Source organism: Rhinopithecus bieti, unplaced genomic scaffold (assembly GCF_001698545.2).
Source record: "Rhinopithecus bieti isolate Rb0 unplaced genomic scaffold, ASM169854v2 scaffold_33160, whole genome shotgun sequence".
Lineage (NCBI taxonomy): Eukaryota > Metazoa > Chordata > Mammalia > Primates > Cercopithecidae > Rhinopithecus > Rhinopithecus bieti.
The window spans coordinates 37,609-62,955 of NW_016814008.1; the positions used below are offsets into that span (position 1 = coordinate 37,609).

The following is a 25,347-nucleotide window of genomic DNA, read 5'->3' on the forward strand; positions in this document are numbered from 1 at the left end:
TTCCTGGGTTCAAGCGATTCTCCTGTCTCAGCCTCCTGAGTAGCTTGGACTCCAGGCACACACCATTACACCCGGGTAATTTTTATATTTTCAGCAGGGACAGAGTTCTCCATGTTGGCTAGGCTGGTCTCAAACTCCTGACCTCAGGTGATCCTCCTGCCTCAGCCTCCTACAGAGCTGAGATTACAGGCATGAGCCACCAGGCCCAGCTGGTTCTTTTTCCTGAATGTTCTAAATTTAAGTGTTGTGCCTTGTTTTTGGCTTTTTCATTCACTAGTATATAAATCAGTGGTTGTATCATTTTACATTCCATCAACAATGTATGACAATTCTGGTTGCTCCACATTCTTCTAATATTTCATGTTTTAGGGTTTTGTGTGTTTTGTCATTCTGGTTAGTGTGTAGAGATATATATAATAGCTTTAATTTAAAAATATAAATAATAAAATATCATTTAAACTTTCCCCCCTCCTAAGACAGTAATATTCTTTTTGGTTTAGGAATTTGCAAACTAGACTTTTATATGCTGTTGCTGAAGGTATAAGTTTGTGCAGAGGTTTTAGTGGGGAAATTGTATTAGACTATTCTTGCATTGCTATGAAAAAATACCTGAGACTGGGTAATTTATAAAGAAAGAGGTTTAATTGCTTTGTGGTTCTATAGGCTGTATAGGAAACAGTGCTGGCATCAGCTTCTGGGGAAGCCTCAGGGAGCTTTTATGCATGGCAGAAGGAGAAGCAAGAGCAGGCACATCATATGGCAAAAACAGGAGCGAGGGCGGCGGGGGGGAGGTGCCACACTCTTTAAATCACCGGATCTGGTGTGAACTCAGAGTGAGAGCTCACTTCTCATCAAGAGGATGGCCCCAGCCATTCATGAGGGATCTGCCTTCATGATCCAATCACCTCCCACCAAACCTCACCTCCAACATTGAGGATTACAATTTAACATGAGATTTTGGTGGGGATAAATATACAAAGTGTACCAGAAATTATTTATTCAACATCTATTTTTTTTGAGACAGCGTCTCACTCTGTTACCCAGGCTTGAGTGCAGTGGTGCCATCATGGAGTGGAGGGAGCTCACTGAAGCTTCCAACTTCTGGGCTCAAGTGGTCCTCCCACTTCAGCCTCCTGAGTAGCTGAGACTACAGGTGCCCACCACAACACAGGGCTAATTTTTAAATGTTTCATAGTGGTAGGGTCTCACTATGTCGCCCAGGCTGGTCTCCAACTCCTAGCCTCAAGCAATCTTCCCTACCCAACCTTCCAAAGTGCTGAGATTACAGGTGTGAGCCACCACACCTGGCCCAGATCTTCATTTAGTGCCTACTATATCATAAGTATAATAGGAAATAAAACAAGGTCATGCCTCCACCAAAAAGATAGACAATATAAAAATAAATAAACAAAATCTTACACATTATTTTCAGTTCTCGGAAGAAAATAAATAGAGTACCACAAAGTAAAGAACAACTATGCAAACCTGGATGGCAGGGTCATAGAAGGCTCTTCAAGGAGATAATACTTAAGCAGTTTGGATACATATTTAAAGTTAAAATGTGCTTACCTTTTGACAAGAAAATTCAGCTTCTAGGAATCTGAATTACAGAAATACACACACAAATTTATATGTAAAGATGTTTGCTAGTTCTTCCTTCCTTGCCCCATTCACAATCCATTCTTGCTTATAGCATACGCTGTGATCTAAAAACTCAAATCTGATAGTTATTTCTTTGCTTAAAACTCTTCAGTGACTTGCACTTTAAATAAAATTCAAACTCCTTACTTTATTTTTTTTATTTATTTTTTTGAGACTGAGTCTTGCTCTGTCTCCCAGGCTGGAGTGCAGTGGCACAATCTTGGCTCACTGCAAGCTCCGCCTCCTGGGTTCACGCCATTCTCCTGCCTCAGCCTCCTGAGTAGCTGGGACTACAGGGGCCTGCCACCATGCTTGGCTAATTTTTTGTATTTTTTTTTTTTAGTAGAGACGGGGTTTCACCAGGTTAGCCAGGATGGTCTCGATCTCCTGACCTCGTGATCTGCCTGCCGCGGCCTCCCAGAGTGCTGGGATTACAGGTGTGAGCCACTGTGCCCGACCACAAACTCCTTACTTTATAAGGCCCCACATAATCTAGCCACTCTCCCTATATAGCTTAATTTATTTCATACCATTTTGCCTTTCTCCTTATGACCCAGCCACCCTGGTCTGTTTTCTGTCACATAACCCAAGCCTTTGCACTCACTGTTCCCTGTCTGAACGCCCTTCCCACATGCTTCACATGGTTAACAAATTGTCATACTTTGGGTCTCAGCTCAAGTCTGCCAAGAGTGATCCTCTTGACCACATAGGTGGTTTTTGTTCTGCTAACTTGGTTAAGCTGGGAACTATACTTCTCAGAATTACTTTCTGTATGGTTCCAGGTTTGAGTTGTTCAAAAAAGGGACTTGCATGAAAAATGGAAAGTATAAGTAAAGCTATGACCATTACTCTTTGCTAGTCATCAGAAAGAATGTGGTGTTTGGTTTTCTGTTCCTGTGCTAGTTTGCTGAGGATAATGGCTTCTAGCTCCATCTATGTCCCTGCAAAGGACATGATCTCATTCCTTTTATGGCTGCATAGTATTTCATGGTGTATATGTACCACATTTTCTTTATCCAGTCTATCATTGATAGACATTTGGGTTGATTCCATGTCTTTACTATTGTGAATAGCTGTAATGAACATATGTGTGCATGTATCTTTACAAGAGAATGATTTATATTCCTTTGGATATATACCCAGTAATGGGATTGTTGGATCAAATGGTATTTCTGGTTCTAGGTTTTTGAGAAATCCCCACACCATCCTTCACAGTAGTTGAACTAATTTACACTCCCACCCACAATGTAAAGGCATTGCTTTTTCTCAACAACCTCACCAGCATCTGTTGTTTTTTGACTTTTTAGTAATCGCCATTCTGGCTGGCATGAGATGGTATCTCATTGTAGTTTTGATTTGCATTTCTCTAACGCCCAGTGATGTTGAGCTTTTTTCACATGTTTTTTGGCCATATAAATGTCTTCTTTTAGAAGTGTCTGTTCATGTCCTTTGTCCACTTTTTAATGGAGTTGTTTGCTTTTTCTTATAAATTTGTTTAAGTTCCTTGTAGACTCTGGATATTAGACTTTTGTCAGATAGATACATTGAAAAAATTTTCTTCCATTCTGTAGGTTGATAGTTTCTTTTGCTGTGCAGAAGCTCTTTAGTTTAATTAGATCCCATTTGTCAATTTTTGCTTTTGTTGCTATTGCTTTTGGCATTTTCATCATGAAATCTTTGCCCATGCCTATGTCCTGAATGGTATTGCCTAGATTTCCTTCTAGAGTTTTATGGTTTTGCATTTTACATTTAAGTGATCTATGTTGAGTTAATTTTTGTAGAAGGTTAGCCTATTTCCATCAATTCATTCCTCTTAGCCTCAGCCCAGTTCTATGCCCTTGCTGGAGAGGTGTTGTGGCCATTGGAGAAGAGACACTCTGGCTTTTTGAATTTTCAGTGTTTTTATGTTGATTCTTTCTCATCTTTGTGGGCTTATCTCTGAAACATGTTCCCCCCCCAACCCCACACTCAACAATATATAATTCATCTTTAAAGGTCAGTAAAAATACAACCTCTAAATACTGCCCTTCACAGATCCCCCACCACTGAGCCATGCTGGCTCCAATTCATTGATGCCTGAAAAACTCTCAAATCACATACTTCCAGTTAACACTCCCCCATATGAAATCATTGAAACCATAGATCCCTGAGTCCACAGAAATCCCCTGATTGCAGGCTTTCCTACACCCCTAAATCACAACATGCACAGAAGCCTCTCAACTGAATCCTAGACTCCCCTTTACCACTGATTTCCACTGATCACCAAATGGATCCTGACAGACTAACAAAATATCCAGTAATTCTCCAATAATTGACTTCTACAGTCATCAATCAAGAGCAAATCACAGTGGACTCTCAAATAACTCACGTCACTAACTTCACAGTACCTCCTGTAAATTCCTGATTGTCATAGCTTCCACCAACAAAGAGAGACCCCACAGATCCTAATCACCATTACCCACAGGCAACCCCAATCACTAATTCCCAGAAGTATCTATTCACTGACCACCACTGGCCCCTCCAAACACTGAATCCCACAACTTCCTCCAACCCCTGAATTCTGTATATCCCAACCAATCCACAAACAGCAAATCACTGACCTCTATAGACTGTCAACACTGAATCCCTAAAAATATCCCCCAAACCGGAGCCTCTGGCCCCCACAATCAGTAAAACCTATAGTTCTCTAATTTACTAACTTCTCACAAGTCGTCCCATTCATTTATCTCCTACCAACACACTCCCCTATAGGCCTCAGATTTTTCAGCTCCGCAGATGCTGTCAATTATTGATCTTCACCAAACTTCAGTAGATTCCTCATCCAACCTCTTCACAGGCCTTCCACCTGAAATCTCAGCATCCCCAAATTTAAGACACCCATTTTCAGATCTCCCTCCATCTGAGAATCCCCAGGGAAGCCCATGAACCCCAAATCTCCAGAGTGATGTGAAGACACTGGAGATTTTGAGCAGTGGAGTGAAGCGATCTCACTCATTTCCACTCTTAGAAGTTTGCTCTGGAAGTTGTGTAGAAGACAGTTTCCTCTTGTGAATGGAAATCAATGAAACGAAGATTAGAGCCAATAGCCATTGTCACGTTTCTCAAAGTTGTCAAAATAACAGACTTTTCCATTTTTAAAAGGGACCATAATGTGTACCAGTCCTGTAATTTGTACTGTAAATTCTATTTGCATAAGAATAACAAAAATAAACCAACATTTAATACCCCTAATCACGGAAACCCTCTCACAATACACAGAGGAAGAAAGGAAGTACCACCCGCATTAGGTGGCTGTGGGATGCAGCTCAGCTTCTGACTGACCTGTTAGGGGCGATCCTGTGCCTTGCTCCACTTGTAGCCTCTGGTCCCAACAGCCAAGCATCAAATCAGTCCGTCTTCCTCTTTGCTACCCTCAACCAGCTTCAACTGTATCCCAAGCTGCTGACAGAAAATGGAGTTATTAATTCTTCCCCTCTCATCTGTAGATGAGCAGGAACAGATAAAAGCATGGACAATGGCAGAGATTTTGGTGACGCTGCTGCCTCTGCACCCCATAGGTACAGGTCTTTCTAAGGCCACCTGTTATCTCCAGGATACAAAATCAGATGGACATATTTTCGGTCCTTATTTTACTTGACTTTTCAGCAGCATTTGACCTGCCTCCCTCTTTCCTTCAATTTTTTATATACTACGTTATCAATACATCACAACAGGCGACTTCCTAAGACAGTACCATTTCACACATTTCCTCATCAATTAGCCTGCAGAAAAATAAAATCTCTCCTATTCTGCCACCTTGTGGCTACTTTGTTTTCCTGCTTTGCTAGTTTTTAATAAAAAGAATCGTGTAGTTTTATGAAGCCTGCTTTCCCAGAAGAAAATGGTTTGGTGTCTTGGCTTAAAGGACTTGCTTTCTTTTCCCTTTTCAAGGCAAAAGGGGGAGCCGATAGGGAAACTAGATTTGGTTTAAAAATGTGTAAGTACCCAGGAGGAAGTCAGAAACAGAGAATGTGAACCAGCTGTTTGAAGAGACAGTGTCCACTGGAGGGGAATATGGTTGCAAGGCCATGAGCAAAAGAATGGAGAAAAGAGGAGTTGTTTGAAAGGAACTCAGAATGCAACTAGCTGACTGATATGGTTTGGCTGTGTGTCCTCACCCAAATCACATGTTGAATTGTGATTCCAAGTGTTGGAAGTGGGGCCCGGTGGGAGGTGATTGGATCATGGGGCTGGTCTTCCCCCTTGCTGTTCTCATGATAGTGAGTTCTCACAAAATCTGTTTAAAAGTATCTCTCTTTCCCTCTCTCTCCCACGCTCTACTCTCTCTCTCTCTGATGAACTGTGTTGGATGAAACAGTTCCACCTTGTGTGGGACTGGCCTACTCACTGAAGGGGGTTTATCACCTCTGGATCCAGGATACCAAATGTCATCCTCTCCAGTTACTGTAAATATCAAAATGCTCCCCTACCCCATTTCCAAAACCTCTTCTAGAATTAGTGCTGTCCTCACTTAAGAAACTCTGAATCTTTTCATTTTTATCAATAGGTAAATTGAAGGCCAGAGACAGGAATTGGCCTAAATCACAGATAAGACATGTATATATAAAAAACATTAAAAGATGATTTGATTTATTGAAAACCCACTACACAGCGCTCAGGGACACAAGGAGTACCAGATACAGTCTCTATCTTCAAAAGAAGAGAGGAAACCTGTGAAGGAACCAATATTTATTGGGAATCAATTGCTTTCTAGCCCTTTCTAAAGCTTTTCATGTTATCTTTGCAACAACTCTGAGGAAACTGAAGATCACAGAGGTCGAATTGTGAGGTCAGAATTTGAACCCAGGTTTCAATTATCTTTTCACCTTTCCAATGTATGCGCGACCATAGAAACTAGTGTTTTGAAGAATTATACAAAAATTGAAAAAAGGTAAAAAGATTGTGTGTCCTTTAAAAGACATACTAGAGCACTATTTTTTTGGAGACACAGTCTCTTTGTCATCCAGGTTGGAGTGCAGTGGCATGATCTCAGCTCACTGCAGCCTCCATCTCCCAGGTTGAAGCGATTCTCCTGCCTCACGCTCTCAAGTAGCTGGGATTACAGAGGTGAGCCATCGCACATGGCCTAGAGCACTATCTAATAAGCCTTCATAGGCTCATCTGGCTCTCCTGGCAAATGTGACCATGTTTAACTTATTATTTACTATTTTTTTAAAATGTCTGTTCAAGTTTTATTTTGACTATTTTAATTGTTTAAAATGTTTATTAGTAGTTGCAGGAGTTAAAAAAGTCTGGATACAAATCGTTTATCAGATTCATCATTGGTAAATATTTTTTTCCAATCTGAAGCATACCTATTAATTTTCTTAATGTAATTTTATAAGTAAAAGTTTAAAAAATGATATTATTTTCTGTGTCCTTCTGCGAAATCTTTACTTATTTTTTAAGAGCCAGACTCTGAAATTAGAAAGTAATGTTAAAATCTGAGAAAGTGCAAATCATTTTGTTTGGTAGGTATGTACATAATTTCTGTGAATCAAGAAGATAACCACAAAGTTGTACGTTTATTGTCTTTAGGACATTAACCACTCTGTATCTAACTTAGCATTTTCATTCCAGAATTTTTTTCTTTTGCTGATTTACATCAGCTTCTCATCAGCTTCTCATAGCCTCCTTTGGATAAGCTGTTATTCTTCTGGTTCCTTAAATCATGAGTGAAATGATTAAATCTCTGACACATGCTCCTATAGAGCATGGTTGTTTAAGGGTTATGTTTCTCAACTCTTTGTGAATTATATTTTCATAATAACATGAGCCAATAAGTAGTTGGCTGCTGTTGTGTGAAAATAGAGCTCTATATGCTATGGAGATTATTAAAAGAAAAACTTCAGACAAATTAAATTTAACAGAGTTTAACTAAGCAAATAAATATTTATAAGTTGGGCAGCCCTCATAACCAGAAGCTCAGAGGGTTCCACTCCTCAAGATGCACAGGCAACATTTATGGACAGCAAATGGAAGTGAGGTACAGAAATAACTTGATTGGTTACAGCTCTGCCTTTCTCTGATTTCAACATGGTCTGATCAGTTGGTGCCTGTGATTGACAAGCGTGGCTGCTGTGACTGGCTGAGATTAAGCTATTTGTTACAGAAGTATCCTCCTACTTAGGTTTTCAGTTGGTTGCATTGTTGGGACTAGCCAGACAGGGTCTGTGGGTTTTTCTCCCTGTGTGCAGAGACGAGAGATCATAGAAATAAAGACACAAGACAAAGAGAAGAAAAGACAGCTGGGCCCAGGGGACCACTACCACCAAGGTGCAGAGACTGGTAGTGGCCCCAAATGCCTGACCACACTGGTATTTATTGTATACAAGGCAAAAGGGGCAAGGTAAGGAGTGTGAGTCATCTCCAGTGATTGATAAGGTCACGTGAGTCACGTGTCCTCTGGACAGGGGGTCCTTTCCCTTTTAGGTAGGTGAGGCAGAGAGAGAGAGGACAGCTTCCATCATTATTTCTTCTATGCTCTTCACAGAAAGATCAAAGACTTTAATACTTTCACTAATTCTGCTACAGCTATTTAAAAGGCAGAGCCAGGTGTACAGAGTGGAACATGAAAGTGAAACGGGAGCATGACCACTGAAGCCCAGCATCACAGGGAGACATTTAGGTCTCTGGATGGCTGCAGGCAGGCCTGACTGATGTCAGGCCTTCCACAAGAGGTGGTGGAGCAGAGTCTTCTCCAACTTCCGCGGGGAAAGGGAGACTCCCTTTCCCGGTCTGCTAAGTAACGGGTGCCTTCCTTAGGCACTGACGCTACTGCTAGACCAAGGTCAGCTAAGTAACAGTTGCCTCCCCAGGCACTGGCGTTACCACTAGACCAAGGAGCCCTCTAGTGGCCCTGTCCGGGCTTGACAGAGGGCTCACACTCCTGTCTTCTGGTCACTTCTCACCGTGCCCCTTCAGCTCCTATCTCTGTATGGCCCGGTTTTTCCTAGGTTATAGTTGTAGAGCATCCTCCAGAGATGCCCACTGGGCTAATAGAGGCTTTGTCAGAGTTACATCATTGTCTGGCAATTCCCCTTCTCTAATTCTGCTTTCTCTTTTTTCCTTTCACAAGTGTTATTCCCCAATAAACCCTTTGCATTCCTAAGTCTGTATCAGCATCTGTTATGTGGGGCTGGCATCCAGCTGACACAGATGGAGTGTTGGTGGCTCCAAGCAATCTTCTATTGGTAAAAGGAGTAGATATTTTAAAGCAGATTTTGAGCCAGTACCAGCAGAGTGGATAATCATCCTGGATGCTAGGGGGCCAAGGAATACTTCCACTCTGACACATGAATCAAATAAGCGTGTGCTTCTTGCTATTCTTCTTTGAACTGAATATGCCTTGGTGTTATATAACAGGACTTAAATATTCCCATTGACTTTCTCAATGAATGAATTGTTCAATTAATCAAAAGTGTGACTGAGAATGTCATTATGTCCATTTCCAGTCAGCTAGTTTCGGTCCAGTTACTTGGTTATAAATGGTCTGTCATTTGGTCATATATGAACTCCATAAACCCCTTACCAACACACTGAGCCATTACTTGGGCCTGTCATTTTTCAACTACCTGGCTGACTTTTCCCTTAGGTTCTATATAAAATGCCCTATATTGAGCAGAAGCATAGTCAGAAGTCACTGTGCTCCATGACTCTATTTGACAGATTGAAGTTGGGTAGGGGAGTCATGTGATTGATGACCATGTACTTGACACCATAATTGGAAGGGAATAGTTCTTATTTTTTGCTATGAAGACTTCTAATTCATTATTAGGAGAGCAATACTCCCTATTCATTCATCGAATATTTGTTGACCAGGAGAGAGTTATTACTCTGTCTTCACTTTATCAAACTCTTGTAGCTACCCTCAGTGCCACATTTTTTGTTTGTTTGCTTGTTTTGTGATGGAGTCTTGCTCTTGTCACCCAGGCCGGAGTGCAATGGCATGATCTCAGCTCACTGCAACCTCTGCCTCCTGGGTTCAAGCGATTCTTCTGCCTCAGCCTCCCGAGTAGCTGGGATTACAGGTGACTGCCACCATGCCTGGCTAATTTTTGTATTTTTAGTAGAGATGGGGTTTTGTCATGTTGTCCAGGCTGGACTTGAACTCCTGACCTTGTGATCCACCAGCCTCTGCCTCCCAAAGTGCTGGGATTACAGGCATGAGCCACAGTACCACGTTTTTAAGAAATCTGCATGCAGTTTCTACAGTAGTGACTACCAGGCAGATTCCTCTTAGGGTCTACAGGGTTATTTATTCCTGTTCCTTCTATTCAACCATCTGCCCTTCATGTTAGAAACATTAAGCCCTGACCTGTGTAGTGGAATCAAAAAGAGTAGGGGCTTTGAAATCAGTCTTGGGTTCACGCATGGGTTCTCTCATTTATTGGCTATGTGACCTTGGTAAGATTACTTCCCCTTTCTAACTCTTAGTTCATACCACTGTAAAACAGGATATTGATACATACCATGTTGAGCTATTATGAGGATTAAAGAAGATAATGTTTGTAAAACACTCATCAAGACTTACTGAGTTCTTTTATTTCCAGCATCAAAATATTATTTTTGTTTATGTGGCCCCAGGACTGATGAAACTTGTACTGGAACAAAAATACATCCCAGTCATAACCATTAGTCATGGTAAGTAGACTCTAGCACAATTCTGTGCTTGGAGCTCCTTGAGCAAATATGACTTTGAACAAGACCTTCTTTCTTTTATTACCAGATTGTTTCTAAGTCTGTTGAAATCTAAAGGCCACAAATATAAAACTAGCTGATGCAACTTGACTGTTAATACAGCAGTTTGGATTCAGCTGTCAATGCCATGTTCTTAAAAGATTGATGGATTTTGGGGGCCTGAGCAGCTCAGCCTTGGAATGACCTTTTTTGTAATCTTTTGAAAAATTTTTAATCGACAAGTAAAAATTTGTGTATATTTGTGGTATACAACATGTTGTGACATATGTATACATTGTGGAATTCAGTCCTGGAATTAATCCTGACAAGAGTTAGGATCATAATCAGTTGGTCTCATAAAAGAGAAGATCCAAAGGCCACCTCTCTAGGATGGTGACAGATAACTGATGTACACTCGGTCCATCTAGTACTGTTGTACAGACCGAGACTCATTCATCAGAAGCATCGTTCCTCCCCTGGCAGAAAGGAAGGAGCTGCTTCCTTGGGGCTCCCAGGCTTGTAGGACAACTCAACTCACTCCTTTCTCCCTGCTGGAAAGCACAGAACCTTTACTCCCCAGAGAACCTCCACTGTTTCTCTGTCCACTGTATCAGGAGGGGTCCATTAAAGCTTGCTGACTAGGTATGGTGGCTCATGCCTATAATCCCAGCACTTTGGGAGGCCAAGGCAGGCAGATCACTTGAGCTCAGGAGTCCAAGACCAGTCTGGCAACATGGTGAAACTCCACCTCTCCTAGAAATCCCAAAAAAAAAAAAAAAAAAAAAATTCGCCAGGTATGGTGGCACATGCCTGTGGTCCCAGCTACTTTCAGGGCTAAGGTGGGAGGATTGTTTGAACCCAGAAGGCGGAGGTTGCAGTGAGCTGAGATGGCGCCACTGCACTCCAGCCTGGGTGACAGAGTGACAGAGTGAGACACCTCTCAAAAAAAAAATAAATAAAATTTTAAAAAGCTTGCTATGTTCCACTGTTATGAATTTGTGTGTCTTAGACAAAGTCCTGCTTATCTGTAGGAAAAAAATTTTCTGGCTTCATACCTAGAATTAGGTGGTCAGTCTTTCTCTTGTTACTCCTCTTGTTCATTACTATTGGCACCTCTGTTTTCCTAATTTTTTTCACTTTAGACCTGGTAGTTTATTTGTTTTTAAATCATCCCCACACTGGCCAGGAGTTTCTTGAGGGCACAGCCCCCATCTGGTTTATCTCTTTAGCCCTCAAAGTGCCTGGTATAGGCCTAGCATAGAAGAGGCACTTGATAATGTTAGTCGAAATAAGTCATTTTTTTTTAAAAAAATTATTTAGTAGCATGATTTCCTAAAGCAAATTGCTGTACTACAGACAAATTACTCTGAATCCTATACCCTGTGTATCTTGCATTATACAATAGATGTATTCCCTGTAGATGGGTGGTCAAGTGAACTTTTATAAATTAAATCTTTGTTTCATGTATTTATATTTTCTATACTGTCTGGGAGATGCTAACATCAGTGGTTATTCTTTTTCTTTTTTGTCATCCTTCTCTATCTCTCTACTTCTTCCAATCCTCTCCACTAAAGAAGTCTACAGTTCATTTGATGCAATATTTACTGATCATCTATAATTTGTGAAAGTGTGTCAGGTTATTAATCTATAGTTCCTACCACAAATATATAAATGCAGTGCTACAGTATTATTTAATGGAATTCTATCATAAACGAAAGCATCCCTCCTGATTGATTTCACATTTTAATATTAGTTCAGCTTTGGTTTGTCTAGGTTTTCTTTCACTAATTGCCTAGCTAGATTGCATCATACCTCTTGGGAATTTTTGCAGCCTTGACCTTGCTATCTCAGTGATCACAGGCTGTCCTGGCAACGCTTAAACCAACCATCAAAAATGTGGTAGGTTTGAAATGGAAGCAAGCAGCCAGAGAGTGAAATATTCAACTCAGGTTTTAGTAAGATCATCCAAACATAGGCTCTGATCACAGTCTTCAGTCCTAGATTCTCCCTCTATTCCTGTGGTCCAATAATGTAAATTAGGATGTCATCACCCAAACATAATATTCCTATTTATGAAATGATTTTCTAGAAGGTTGCCTCTAATATCAAGAATCCTTAGTGCTTTTATGATAGGATTTAGTATATAAACATTCCAAAGGTGATACTATGTATTCAGTACTATGGTAGGTACAACAAGGAAGATGTCTCAACTTTCAGAAGGGAGTTTACCTTCTCATAGGTAATGAAAACAGAAGCAGAGTCACAATACGGTGCTGTAAGAGTGCAGAGTTAGGAGTGGCAGTGGGAGGGGTTGGATGCTGCAGTGGTAACTGACTTTCCCCTCAGCATCATGACCCAGGAAGAAGGGGGTTCGTTTTACAAACCTGGTGGCTCACAGGCTGCCATGAGTTCTTGGAGAGAGTCAAATGGAGGAAATCAAGTACACAGCCTTTGTCACCACTTATCAAGCTCAGTTCTTCCATCTCAGGGCCAGGAGAGCCCACAGCCACCTATGATGGTGAAGTTACACAGACCTCAAAACACCAGTGACTGAACATCGGTTGAGCAGGAACCAGGAAAACTCACACAAGGGTCTGGGATGTCTTTTTAAGCAGGCTACAGACAGAATGTCACCATTCCTAGGTTCATTGCCCTGTGCTCAGCTCCTCCCATGATGCCAAACTCTTTTTGGTTTTGGGGATACAGAAGAAGACCATTAGAGAAATTAGACCATTAGAGAAGACCATTAGAGAAAGGCAGAAATGAGCTATATAACAACCCTGGCTGGTGGCATAAGATCTTATCTCATGATATTCCTCCCTCCCACAATGCTATTCCCACATGCACACCATATCTCCATACCCTCCCTGACTTTCAACACCTACTACAAGTCCTACCTTATCCTGGAAGCATTCTCTGACCCACCAGCTCAGTGTGTGCTAGACATGATGCTGGAGATTTTATGCACATCACCCCACTGAATCCCTAGCTATGTATTAAACAGGTGTCATCAGCCCTGTTAAGAGGAAACTAACAGGCTGAGCATGGTGGCTCACGGCTGTAATCCCAGCATTTTGGGAGGCCAAGGCAGGTGGATCATGAGGTCAAGAGATGGAGACCATCCTGGCCAACATGGTGAAATGTTGTCTTTCCTAAAAATACAAAATTAGCCAGGCGTGGTGGCGCTTGCCTGTAGTTCCAGCTACTCAGGAGGCTGAGGAGGAGAATCACTTGAACCCAGGAGGCAGAGTTTGCAGTGAGCCGAGATCACGCCATTGCACTCCAGCCTGGTGACAGAGTGAGATTCCATCTTAAAAAAAAAAAAAAAAAAAAAGGAAACTAACAGAAGACTCAGAGTCACAATCTATCTTCATGGCTTCAAAATGGCAGAGATAGGAATGAAGCCCAGGTCTTCATGACTCCAAAACCTGTGTTCGTAGGCTCTTTTGACATGATGCCCCCACTCTGGCCCCTTTTCAATTGTACCGTGTGAAAAGATGACAGTGTTTGGGCACCTCCATTACTATTATAAACCTTTATTATAGTTTATAATAGTAACTTTATTAGGTTACTCAATTGGGTCATTTCATGTGCTTGTAGGTTTAAATTTTTACTAAGGATGTGAAACATTTTTCCAACTTCACTGAAGGTTCTTTGAAGGAAGGAATGATATCTTGTACTTCCCCTTTTCTCTTATGAGCCCATGTGTATGTCTCTTATGGTAAAGACGTACACATAGTAACTAAATATTGGTCACTCATTGTGGGGAGAGGGAAGGCTGCAGGGGTTGGGTTCAGAGAATAAGGAAAAGGAATTTGAATGTACTGAATACCAGACACCATACTTCAAAGACTTTTTTGCTCAACCCTATTTTAGTGCTTTGTGATAGGTGCTTTCATCTTTGGTAGAACAGTTTGTTTCTGGGGCTTGTAAAAATTGAGTAACTCACCTAATTTCACACCTTGTATAAAAGGTAGAACAGAGATTCTGGCACATCCTGTTTCTCAGTTATGCCCATTCCTGCCACACATAATCAGCTTTCTGATTTTAAGCCAGATCCATAGTTAAATCTAGTTCCAAATGACACCCCCTTAGAGCATCTGCTATTTTTCTTGATAATGTGTTCTGGGAAATTTGAGGTCACTAGCTACATCTAAAAGAGATGGAATTGCCAAGTTTCAAAAGGGTAGGAACAATCCTTGGCCACACACCAGTGAAGGAAAGATCATTTCATGAAGGAGGAAGGGAAAGGTAGTGCCCCATGGACAAAAAACTGAACACAGACTGGATATAAAGACAGATGAGCTGGGGAGTGGAGCCACTGCTAGAGAAAAACCCACCCCCAGCAACTGTGGAGGAAGTAGTGCTATCCCCTACCAAGATGACGCTGTTGTTGCTGTGTCTGGGGCTGACCCTCGTCTGTGCCCAGGAGGAAGAAAATAATGCTGTGACAAGCAACTTCAACCTGTCAAAGGTACAGTCATGGAGCACAGTGACTTCTGGCTCTGGGGAATGGTTTCAGGGATTCTGAAGTCATGTGGATCCTATTGTAGGGCAGGAGTTCCTTAACATATCAGACAAAAGGGTTGGTTTCCGACCTTGGGTTAAGAGCAATTGTACCATGTGAAAAGATGACAATGCTTGGGGATCTCCATCCTCCCTAAAGGGGAAGTGGAAAGAGCCCTAGGTGTGGTGCCAACTGATCTGAGTTCTAATTCTATCTTCACTTAATTATGAGCCCTGGCCCACAGGCCAGAGTTCAAGGAAAGAAGTGTCCATGTGGTATCCCCACTCCTCTTTTCTTACCCAGTGATCTTACTTATTGCAGATTTCAGGATAGTGGTATTCGGTTCTCTTGGCCTCTGACTGCAGGGAAAAGATAGAAGAAGATGGAAGCATGAGAGTTTTTGTCAAACACATTGATTACCTGGGGGACTCTTCTCTGACTTTTAAATTGCATGAAATGTAAGTACAGCCTTTTTTAGTTGGGCAAGGAAAAATAGAAGCCTGGGTATGGTCTTGAACACACACACATGCACTGATCCAGGACTTGATGGATCTGGGGCTTTTCCAGATTCAGAGACAAGAGTCAGTAACAAGAATAAATTAAATTGGAGTCGGGGAAGTGGGAGGTAGAGGGATATCAGAATCATAAGTAGTATGACAATGTAGCATAGGTTAAGCAAACTGAACTTGAAACTAATAGCCTGAATTTGAATCTTTCAGTTACCAGTTGTGTTACCAAGAAAACAAATCTCTTTCCACCTCCCTTTTCCCATGGGTAAAAGGGGATGAGAATAATTCTTCCTCATTTTTTTTTTTTTTTTTTTTTTTTTTAGTTTTTGTTTTGGGGTGTGTGTATGTGTTTGTGTGGGGACCAAGGCAGGTCACATTTGTAAAGCACTTACTTGAGAGGCTGGCATGTGGTGAACACTCAGCTAATGATCTAGACAAGTAGTTGTAGTAATAGCAACAGTGGAAAGTAGCAATAGTGATAGAAATTGTCATTTAAGTCATTCTTAACATATCAAATCATGTGAAATAATATACATAAAAGGTCTTTGATAATTGTACGAACAAATGTCCCAAAGTCGAATCAGAAACTCAAGTTACTGGTAGAGTAGAAGGTGAGCAAGCCAGCCTCATCAATAGCTCTTGGGCATCAATTTATTGTTTTACAGTGAAAATGGAACATGTACTGAAATTAATTTGGCTTGTAAACCAACAGAAAAGAATGCCATATGTAGCGCTGACTGTAAGTATTTTTTTAAGTCTTTCTAAATTGTACTCCCAACTGCAAGGAATTTACTAAACCCCAGTATCTTCAGGATCTTGATCAATTTCTGATCAATGACTCTTTTGGTAATAAAATGGGGGCCATCTAATAGCCAATAACCTGAATTTGGGAGAACCTTGCATGTAAAAGCCAGTGCCTGCCACATAATACAATCAGCCTCAGGAAGGTGACTTGGTCATATGCACCTCCTGCAACAAAAGTTAATTGGCAGGGGAAAAAAAATAAATTGGGGCCAGGCATGGTAGCTCATGCCTGTAATCCCAGCACTTTGGGAAGCCAAGGCAGGGGGATCACCTGAAGTCGGGAGTTCCAGACCAGCCCGACCAACATGGCAAAACCCTGTCTCTATTAAAAATACAAAAATTAGCTGGGCATCATGGCACACACCTGTGATCCCAGCTACTTGGGAGGCTGAGACAGGAGAATCGCTTGAACCCTGAAGGAGGAGGTTTCAGTGAGCCAAGATTGCGCCACTGCACTCCAGCCTGGGCAAAAAAGCGAGACCTTGTCTTAAAAAAAAATGTAAATTGGCAGGACAGCTTCTTATTCTCTGCCTGGCTTTCTGATGCCTGATGGTCATCGCCACAGCACATTGTTCAGGATGTAGCATCAAGTAAGTAATGCCAGTGGGGCTTCTAGAGAGGACAGAGACACATCACTGACAGAGATGCTGCTGGAAGTGGGTAGGTCTGGGGGCGGGGTGGATATTAAAGGCTGAGTTGCTGCTGGGGCTAAATTTTTTTGACTACTAGTGGTCAACCTACCCTTTCCTCAGAATTTGCCTCATGAAGCCCAGGGCAATGCAAATGGAAGACATTCAGCATCCTCACTATCTCTAATGGGATATGCACTTGAACTTGTATCATGGGAAAGAACAGGTAAAGGGTTTCAGCTGCTTTCTATGGATCAAACAAGTTCTGAACTGTGTTCTGTTTCCTCCAGATAAGGGACGCAACGTCATTGACATACTTGAAACGGACTATGATAATTATATATTTTTTTATAACAAGAATTTCAAGAATGGGGAAACATTCCTACTGCTGGAGCTCTATGGTAGAGTATTTTCATGCTGACACTCATCTTGGGGTGGGGAAAGGAGGGAAGGCAAGAAACTTAGATACAAAGTGCTCTTCCCCACCTTATCCTGGGCCATCTCTCCTTCTCTGAAAACAGATGCTTACCTTTGGTAATCCCTCAAGCTCAGTGATAGGAAATAATGATCTTTCATTGTGCCACTGATGTCAACTTTAGGACACATTATATCCCACCCCAACACTTCTGCCTGGGCATCCAATGGGTGCCATTCATTTTCCCATCCGTCTGGAGCCCTGTCCCCTCATTTGCCTCTATGACGAATACCCAAGACATAGCAGTGACTGTCACTCTTCCCACAGCCCGAACACCGGATGTGAGCTCACAACTCAAGGAGAGGTTTGTGAAATATTGTGAAGAACATGGGATTGTTAAGGAAAACATATTTGACTTGACTAAAGTTGGTAAGTTGGGGTTTCCAGCGTTCTCTTCCTAAATTCCTATGTTACAGAAGGGAGTAATCCAGGGGAAGTAATACTCTGCAAATCAGTCCCCTTTGTGCTAACTTGGAGAATCATCTGGTTTCTCTCTGAAAAATAAACTGGTGTCAGTGTCTGAATGTTTTATTTTCCCTCGACAGATCGCTGTCTCCAGGCCCGAGATGGGGGAGCAGCCTAGGACTCCAGATTGGTGATCTCTGACTCCGGTGGAGAGAGGGTGGCCCAGGGACCAGAGCCTTCCAAAAGTATTAGGGGTTTGCACCCAAAGACACCATAAAAATAATTTGGTAGGGATGCTTGTGGGAAAAGCTTGAAATCTGGAGTTGGAAGACCTGGATAGAGGACCCAATTCTCCCATGAGCTTTGAGCAAATAACCTAAGAGTTTAAAAGGAAACAATGGGCCAGGTGTGGTGGCTCACACCTGAAATCCCAGCACTTAGGGAAGCAGCAGTGGGAGGATCGCTTGAGCCCAGGAGCTCAAGACCAGACTGGGCAACATAGCGAGATGCCATTCTCCATGAAAGGGAGGAAAAAAAAAAAGAGGAAACAATGATGCCTAGTTTACAGAGTTGCTGTGTGGATATAATGGTTGTGAAAAGGGCCCAGTAATTGATAATGTGCTAAAAATCACTAAGACTTCATGTACGAAATGGAAAAATAGGAGTAAGTTGTATGAAACTCAAATACGTTTCTGTTTGTGGACCATCTCCCAGGAGGCCATCTCACCCTCTAACTTACGATCCACATTTCTTCCTTTGTACTGTGTATGTCCTTGACTTCTAACCTGGGAATGGAACTGTCTGACCTTCCCATTTTCCATCAACCTGGAAAATAGACTCAGTTTCCCCAACTACCTTAGATTTATCATAGGTCTTTATTCAGATAATGTATGTGAAAGTCTTAGCAGCTTGCATAAAGCAAGTATTTAATAAGAGATATCTATAAATTTTGCCATTATTCCTCAATTTATCAAAAATTCTTCAAAACTTCTAATGCTGAAGATGGCAGAAACAAACCTAGGACCCTTTATTACTTCCTTTCTCTTTTTCATATAATCAGCTGGGGGAAGGTTAAGATGGCATTAGCCATAGCAAAAAAGCAAAAGTCATTTACTCAACATCCTTCCTCCTCCTATTCTGGTATATAACGTAAGTTAGAATACAAGGTCAGATCCATTTCTTCATCATTTTTCTCTGTAATAGAATTTCTCTTCATCATTCATGCAATGCAAGGCATGTTTAATAAGTTCCTGTGTTCTCTCTCATCTCTGCTTAATTAGTGCTGAGTGAATACTTCCTCACCTGGACTCCATCTTCCCTTCCTGGTCCCCATGTCCTCTTGTGACAAGTTCTGTGACCTGATTTCCGATTTCCATCATATTCAGCACACAAGACATCCTTGTGCCCCCATGTCCTCTTGTGACAAGGTCTGTGACCTGATTCCATTCATATCACACATGAAGACATCATCCGCTGCATCTTTAGCTTCCCTAACTGCCTATGAAGACTCAGAAATTCACCAAGAATCAGAGGTTTTCTCTGAATTTCTGACTGTCCTTGTCACACAGCCAGGGGAACTCTACGTGAATAATACCTGACTCTACATGATCAATAAATCATTAACCTTGCAGTCATGTAATTTGTCTTTGTATCTGTGAGGATGTGAGGCTGACAGCGAGCGAATGAAGGGGCTTCCTTGCCCCTGAAACCGTAATCTTCCTCTAGTGTCTCAGAATCTTCTCTGAGCTTCAGGATTCTCCTTCCTCTGCAGTAATTCCCTGTTAGGTTATCCCAGGTCCCCATGAGTGCTGCTTACCCTTTGATTTGCCAATCTCTTAGTGATCTGATAAGAGCATTATAAATAATGTAAGAATATAAGACTTGCCCCATGATTTGTGCATCCTAGAATTCTCTTTTCAGTTGGGGACACTGACGGATAGATGTTGCTGGGGCTGATACCAGCTTGACAGAGATGCCTCTAGATCCCAGCTTCTCTATACCATCCATCCTATAAGATGGGTTCAGGGTCCTTTCACACTGTTGAAAAACCCCCTTCAACCACCACAGTTATCTACTATGAACACAGTAAGTGAGATTTCATTAAATGCAAACAATACCTGTCTTCAGCAACCTGTACTTGGTTTTGTCAGGAGGCATTGATGGAGAATGTTATTAACTTCTTTTGAAAGCTAACAGACTTGGGCAAAGGGACATGAAAGATCCTTCACCACTAATAACCCTTTCCCATCAATAGCAGATTTAAAAAAAAAAATGTAAAGTTACCCATGGGTGTTAGGGCAGAGCAAGATGGGTCCTGCAAGAAGAATGGCTTAGTCCTTATGGGCATAAAGGTCAATGAGAGATGGTTTTCTAGGCAGCTGAAGGTCCCATATCTTTCTTTTCTCCCAGATCAGAAGACTAAATTAGGTTCAGATTATTACTCCTGGATCAAATGCTTGGTCTGGTTTGCTGAAATATGACAAAAGGTTACGTAGAAAGACAACCAGTTATGCTGAAATCTCTCAATTTTTACTGTTGGCATGTAAGAGAACAGCTGATGCCCAGAAGTGCATGACCTGGCAAAGCCTTGAGAACACTTATAAAATTAATAACAATAACAATTGAGGACCACTTTGATGATGAGAGATGGCTGGGTAGTGCCACGTGTTAGGAAACTACAGCCCAGAGGGAGGCACAAAAAGGCCCTCTGCTATTTCCAAGTCAAGACAGCAGCTTGAGCTCACACTGAAACCTACCCCTTCAACTCCAAACATTTTGTGCAAGTGAGGCATGAAATATTAACATCCAATGGAAAATAGGAAATGTTCATAGATCAGAAACAGAAAAATCCAGAAGAATCCCCCCCTTTTTTGTTGTTGTTGTTGAGACAGAGTCTTGCTCTGTCACCCAGGCTGGAGTGCAGTGGCGTGATCTTGGCTCACTGCAACCTCTGCCTCCCAGGTTCAAGCAATTCTTATGCCTCAGTCTCCCAAGTAGCTGGGATTACAGGCATGCACCACCATGCTTGGCTAATTTTTGTGTTTTCAGTAGAGGCAGGGTTTAGCCATGTTGGCCACGCTGAACTTCTGACCTCAAGCGATCCACACACTATGTTTCATTACAGACATGAAACACTGTGCCCAGCCAACAAGCAGAACAATACCTTTCCAAAGAAAGAAGAAAAAAAACAAATGGGAATGATAAGGGTAAATGGACCAGAGCAGCATCATTTTCTGGGTTCTTAGAACAGCTCAGAAGCACCCTGAGTCAACGTAGTGACAGGAACAAGTGTCATAATGGCCAGACAGGGGTGCAGGCTGGAGATGCACACCTCTGAGGAGCGGAATGAATTTGAGACAGCTCTTCTCCCTCACCTGGAGTCTCAGAGAGAGGCTGGCTGCCTGTGATAAGGCACCATCACTCATTTGAGAAAGAAAAAAAGCAATCCTGGACTCCCACAGCTGGGCTTCAGTGCTATCACAAGCTCTCAAGCAGAGCTGCTGCTCACAGCTAAGCCAGATTGTTATGTTGGACATACACAATCTCATAAAACATCAACATTAAACAAAGTCACTCTGCAATCAATCAATCCATTGATTGCATCATTGTGCAATCCACAAATATGCCTCTCTTAGCTAAAATGAGTGGCAGCTATTTATCTACCAATTACGGCTTTATCCTCATGCTTGTCTTTCCTCTCCATTGATAATATTTTTTGAGATATCCAATCTTTAAATTTTCCCCCTTTCTGACAGCACCAAATCTGGAGCTTTCGTAGTAGGCGTTTTCCAAATCCTATAGCCCTTTTTCTACCTCTCACTTACTAAGACACACATGGGCTCCCAATGGTGCATGTTCTTCCTAGCTGCAATACTCAACCCAATTTGTTCAACTATATGTATGTTCCTGGGGATCTTTGGTTGAAGGATATTAACACTTTTAGGACAAGAGCCCATGCCCACTCCATGTATCTGCAGCCTAGAATTCTGGGAAGCACCAAGCTAAATCACAATGCAAGACCTTGTTTGATACTGTGCACCTGGTAGGGGCTAGAAAGGGATGCCTCCAAGGGCTTTGGACTAAGAAATTAGGAGGATGGAATTGCCATTTGCTGCAATCTGCTGGAGGAATAGGTTTAGTGGGAAAGGATAAATATATCAGTTTTAAACATTTTATTAGTTTATCTAACCTGCTAGATAAACTAGGCTGCTATAAGAGACTCAATCATAATCCATATAATTTAATGAAGATAGAATTAATTCTGTCTTCTATGAACAATCTAACATAAATGATCCAAGTTGGCTGGCAACTCTGTTCCTTGTAGTCATTCAGGAACCCAGTTCTTTGTTTGTACTATCGCCTAGGACATTGTCCTTATTTGCATGGTTAAAGCTGAGTTGCATGCGGTAAAGGAAAAGAGACTGGTGGAAGCATGGTCTTATGTCCACAGGATTCTGTGGCCCCTGACTCTGGAAGGTTCTTTCTTGTCCCTTTCCTTCATGATCGCTACCCATTTCCTGCTGGTATAGATTTGGATAGATTATTTTGAGGAGTAAGGAATCACATGCAGTTAGGCATGGTGGCTCACACCTATAATCCCAGTGCTTTGGAAGGCTGAGGCAGGAGGATTGCTTGAGGTCAAGAGTTTGAGGCTGCAGTGAGCTGTGATTGTGCCACTGCTCTCCAGCCTGGGCAACAGAGAAAGACCCTGTCTCAAAAAAAGAAAAGATTAACTGGGTATGGTAGCAGTTCCATGCCTGCAGTCCCAGCTACTTGAGAGGCTGAGGCAAAAGGATCCCTTGAGCCTAGGAGTTTGAGGCTGCAGTGAACTGCAATCACACCACTGACTTCTGGCCTGGGCAACAGGGTGAGACTCCATCATGCTTTTGCTATAGGCCAAGGCTAAATTTCTTTTGACAATACAAATTTCTCAAAAACTTAGTAGACTTCTGCTATATTTGCCTGTCGACTTTTCCATGTACAGGTAACTACACCGCCCAAGTTTTATCTAGACATAGATTTAAGCCTGGAAACTCTGGTATTTCCTAGATTGGCTTCTATGTTCTGCCTGTCCCATCCCCTTTTTAAATTTAATTATGGCTACTTTGAGACCATCTAAAACAATGGATCTGGGTGAGGTGGATCCTTAAACCCTTTTTTTTTTTTTTTTTTTTTGCCAGCAGGCTCACAACCTTTCTTGGGCAAGCCTAGATTTTTACTTCACAGCCATTACTTACACTGCTTTGCTTTGGGGTATAGAAGCAGCAATCAACTTTGGGGTATAGAACCCTCAATCAACTTAGAGGAGGCTGAGGGCAGAGGACGCCTACTTTAGTAACGCTCTCCCTACTTGAAGCTTGGCTAACTCCAAGACTCTCTCGCTTATAAGTTTTGCTGAAAGCAGCAAGAAGTTGCCAACACAATACCAATATGCCAATACCTTGAATCATTCCTGTCTATTCCCCCAGCTCTGCAGCCTTTGTTAGCACATGGTCTATCTTCCAAGGTACAGCAAGCAACCATTTGACCAAATGTTTTGCTAACATGTAATTAGAAGTACCAGCTTTCCAGGCTGTGATATCTGAATTCTTGATACCTGGACACCTCTCTGCCTACTGTAGGTCTCCTTAGGAGTCCTCCATCCCCTGCCCCATGCTAGGCCTCCTCCACCCTCCAGCCCAACCTCTCTGTACTTATGCTTTACGTATTTTTGTCTCTCTTTTGATTCCAGTATCTCCCCACTATTTTCTAGAAAGTAACATTCCTCTTATTTTCTTCTAAAAAAAAGAAAAGGCAATTACATTACAGATCTATTCATGTCTAGATAATAGAGTTTAGTTGTTATATACAGTTGGGGAAAAATATGGAAAACCTCATAATTCACAGGGCATTGGGTACTCAGAAATTTCTTGCCTCAGGGTAAAGAATAATTAGCCCTCAATTCAATGCTCTTCTTATCCCAACTAACACATATTAAAAAACAATATCAAAATAAACTGTTTTCAAGTAATTCAACTGTGCTCCAGAACGAGGCTCAAAAATATTTTTAGAAATAGGTAATCCAATCACACTATCTGGCATTCAACTTAAAAAATTACCTAGTACATAAAGCAGCAGAGAAATATGATTCACAGTGAGGAGAAAAATATAAATCAATTGAAACTGACCCAGAACTTACACGGATGTTAGGCTCAACAAAGACATTAAAATAGTCATTTTAACTGAACTTATATAGATGAAAACTACAACGTGTGAGATAAAACATACACTACTACAAGAAATATTAAAGGAAGCCCTTCAGGAAGAAGAAAAATGTCACCAGATGAAAGTAGGACATAAAGCAATGAAGGACATCAGAAATGGTAATAATATGAGTGTGTTTATATTTTTCTTATTTAAAATTTTTTAAAAAGATAACTAAACATAATAATAATGTAATATGCAGTTTTTTCTTTTTTTGAGACAGAGTCTTACTCTTGTTGCCCAGGCTGGAGTGCAGCGGCACACAATCAAGGCTCACTACAGTGTTGATTCCAGGGCTCAGATAATCCTCCCACCTCAGCCTGTCGAGTAGCTGGCTGAGCCACCATGCGTGTCTAATTTTTTTTTAATTTTTCTAGTAGAGACGGGGTCTTGCCATATTTTCCTGGCTGATCTCAAACTCCTGGGCTCAGAAAATCCACCCGCATCAGCCTCCCAAAGTGCCAGGATTATAGGCATGAGCCACCACGCTCAGCAGTAATATGCAGTTTTAACATATATAGTCGTGAAATGCATGACAAAAATAGCAAAAAGGCTAAGGGAGAAAGGAAAGTACACTGCTGTAAGATTCTTGTACTATACATGAAGTGGCATAATAATATCATTTGTGGAAGGTAGACTGCCATAAGGTGTAGATGTTTACTATAAACCCTAAAGCAACCATTAAAATAACAAAACAGAGTTATAGCTAATAAACCAACAAATCAAATAAAATGGAATTATAACAGATATTCCATCCAAAAGAAGGCAGGAGAAAAAAGGAAGCAACTGATGGGACAAAGGGAAAATAAATAGCAAGATCGTAGACTTAAAGCTTCTTTTTTTAAACTTTTCAGTTCAGGGGTACATGTGCAGGTTTGTTACATAGGTAAACTTGTGTCATGGGGGTTATACAGATTATTTCATCACCCAGGAATTAAGCCTAGTACCCATTATTTTTCCTGATCCTCTCCCTCCTCCTACCCTCCTCCCTCTGATAGGTCCTAGCATGTGTTGTTCTCCTCTATCTGTCCATGTGTTCTCACCATTTGGCTCCCAATTGTGGCCATTCCTCAAAGACCTAAGGAGAAATACCATTCAACCCAGCAATCCCATTACTGGGTATATACCCAGAGGAATTTAAATTGTTCTGTTATAAAGATATGCACATGTATGTTCATTGCAGCACTTTTCACAATAGCAGAGATACAGAATCAACATAAATGCGCATCAATGATAGACTGGATAAAGAAAATGTAGTGCAAATGTAAAAGAACAGAAATTATAACAAACTGTCTCTCAGACCACAGTGCAATCAAACTAGAACTCAGGACTAAGAAACTCAATCAAAACCGCTCAACTACATGGAAACTGAACAACCTGCTCCTGAATGACTACTGGGTACATAACGAAATGAAA

At 41.5% G+C, this 25,347-nt stretch overlaps 1 protein-coding gene across 1 annotated transcript in view; it reads left to right on the forward strand.

Moving 5' to 3' along the window:
• Positions 1 to 10,272: 10,272 nt before the first annotated feature.
• The window catches only part of LOC108513550 (major urinary protein 4-like), a 21,177-nt gene continuing 6,102 nt past the window's right edge, over positions 10,273 to 25,347 (forward strand). The window contains exons 1-5 of the mRNA XM_017849338.1: positions 10,273 to 10,323; positions 15,188 to 15,324; positions 16,041 to 16,114; positions 17,099 to 17,209; positions 17,551 to 17,652. Coding sequence (XP_017704827.1) covers positions 15,257 to 15,324; positions 16,041 to 16,114; positions 17,099 to 17,209; positions 17,551 to 17,652 — 355 coding nt within the window. The 5' untranslated portion in view covers positions 10,273 to 10,323; positions 15,188 to 15,256. The remainder of the gene's footprint in view (positions 10,324 to 15,187; positions 15,325 to 16,040; positions 16,115 to 17,098; positions 17,210 to 17,550; positions 17,653 to 25,347) is intronic.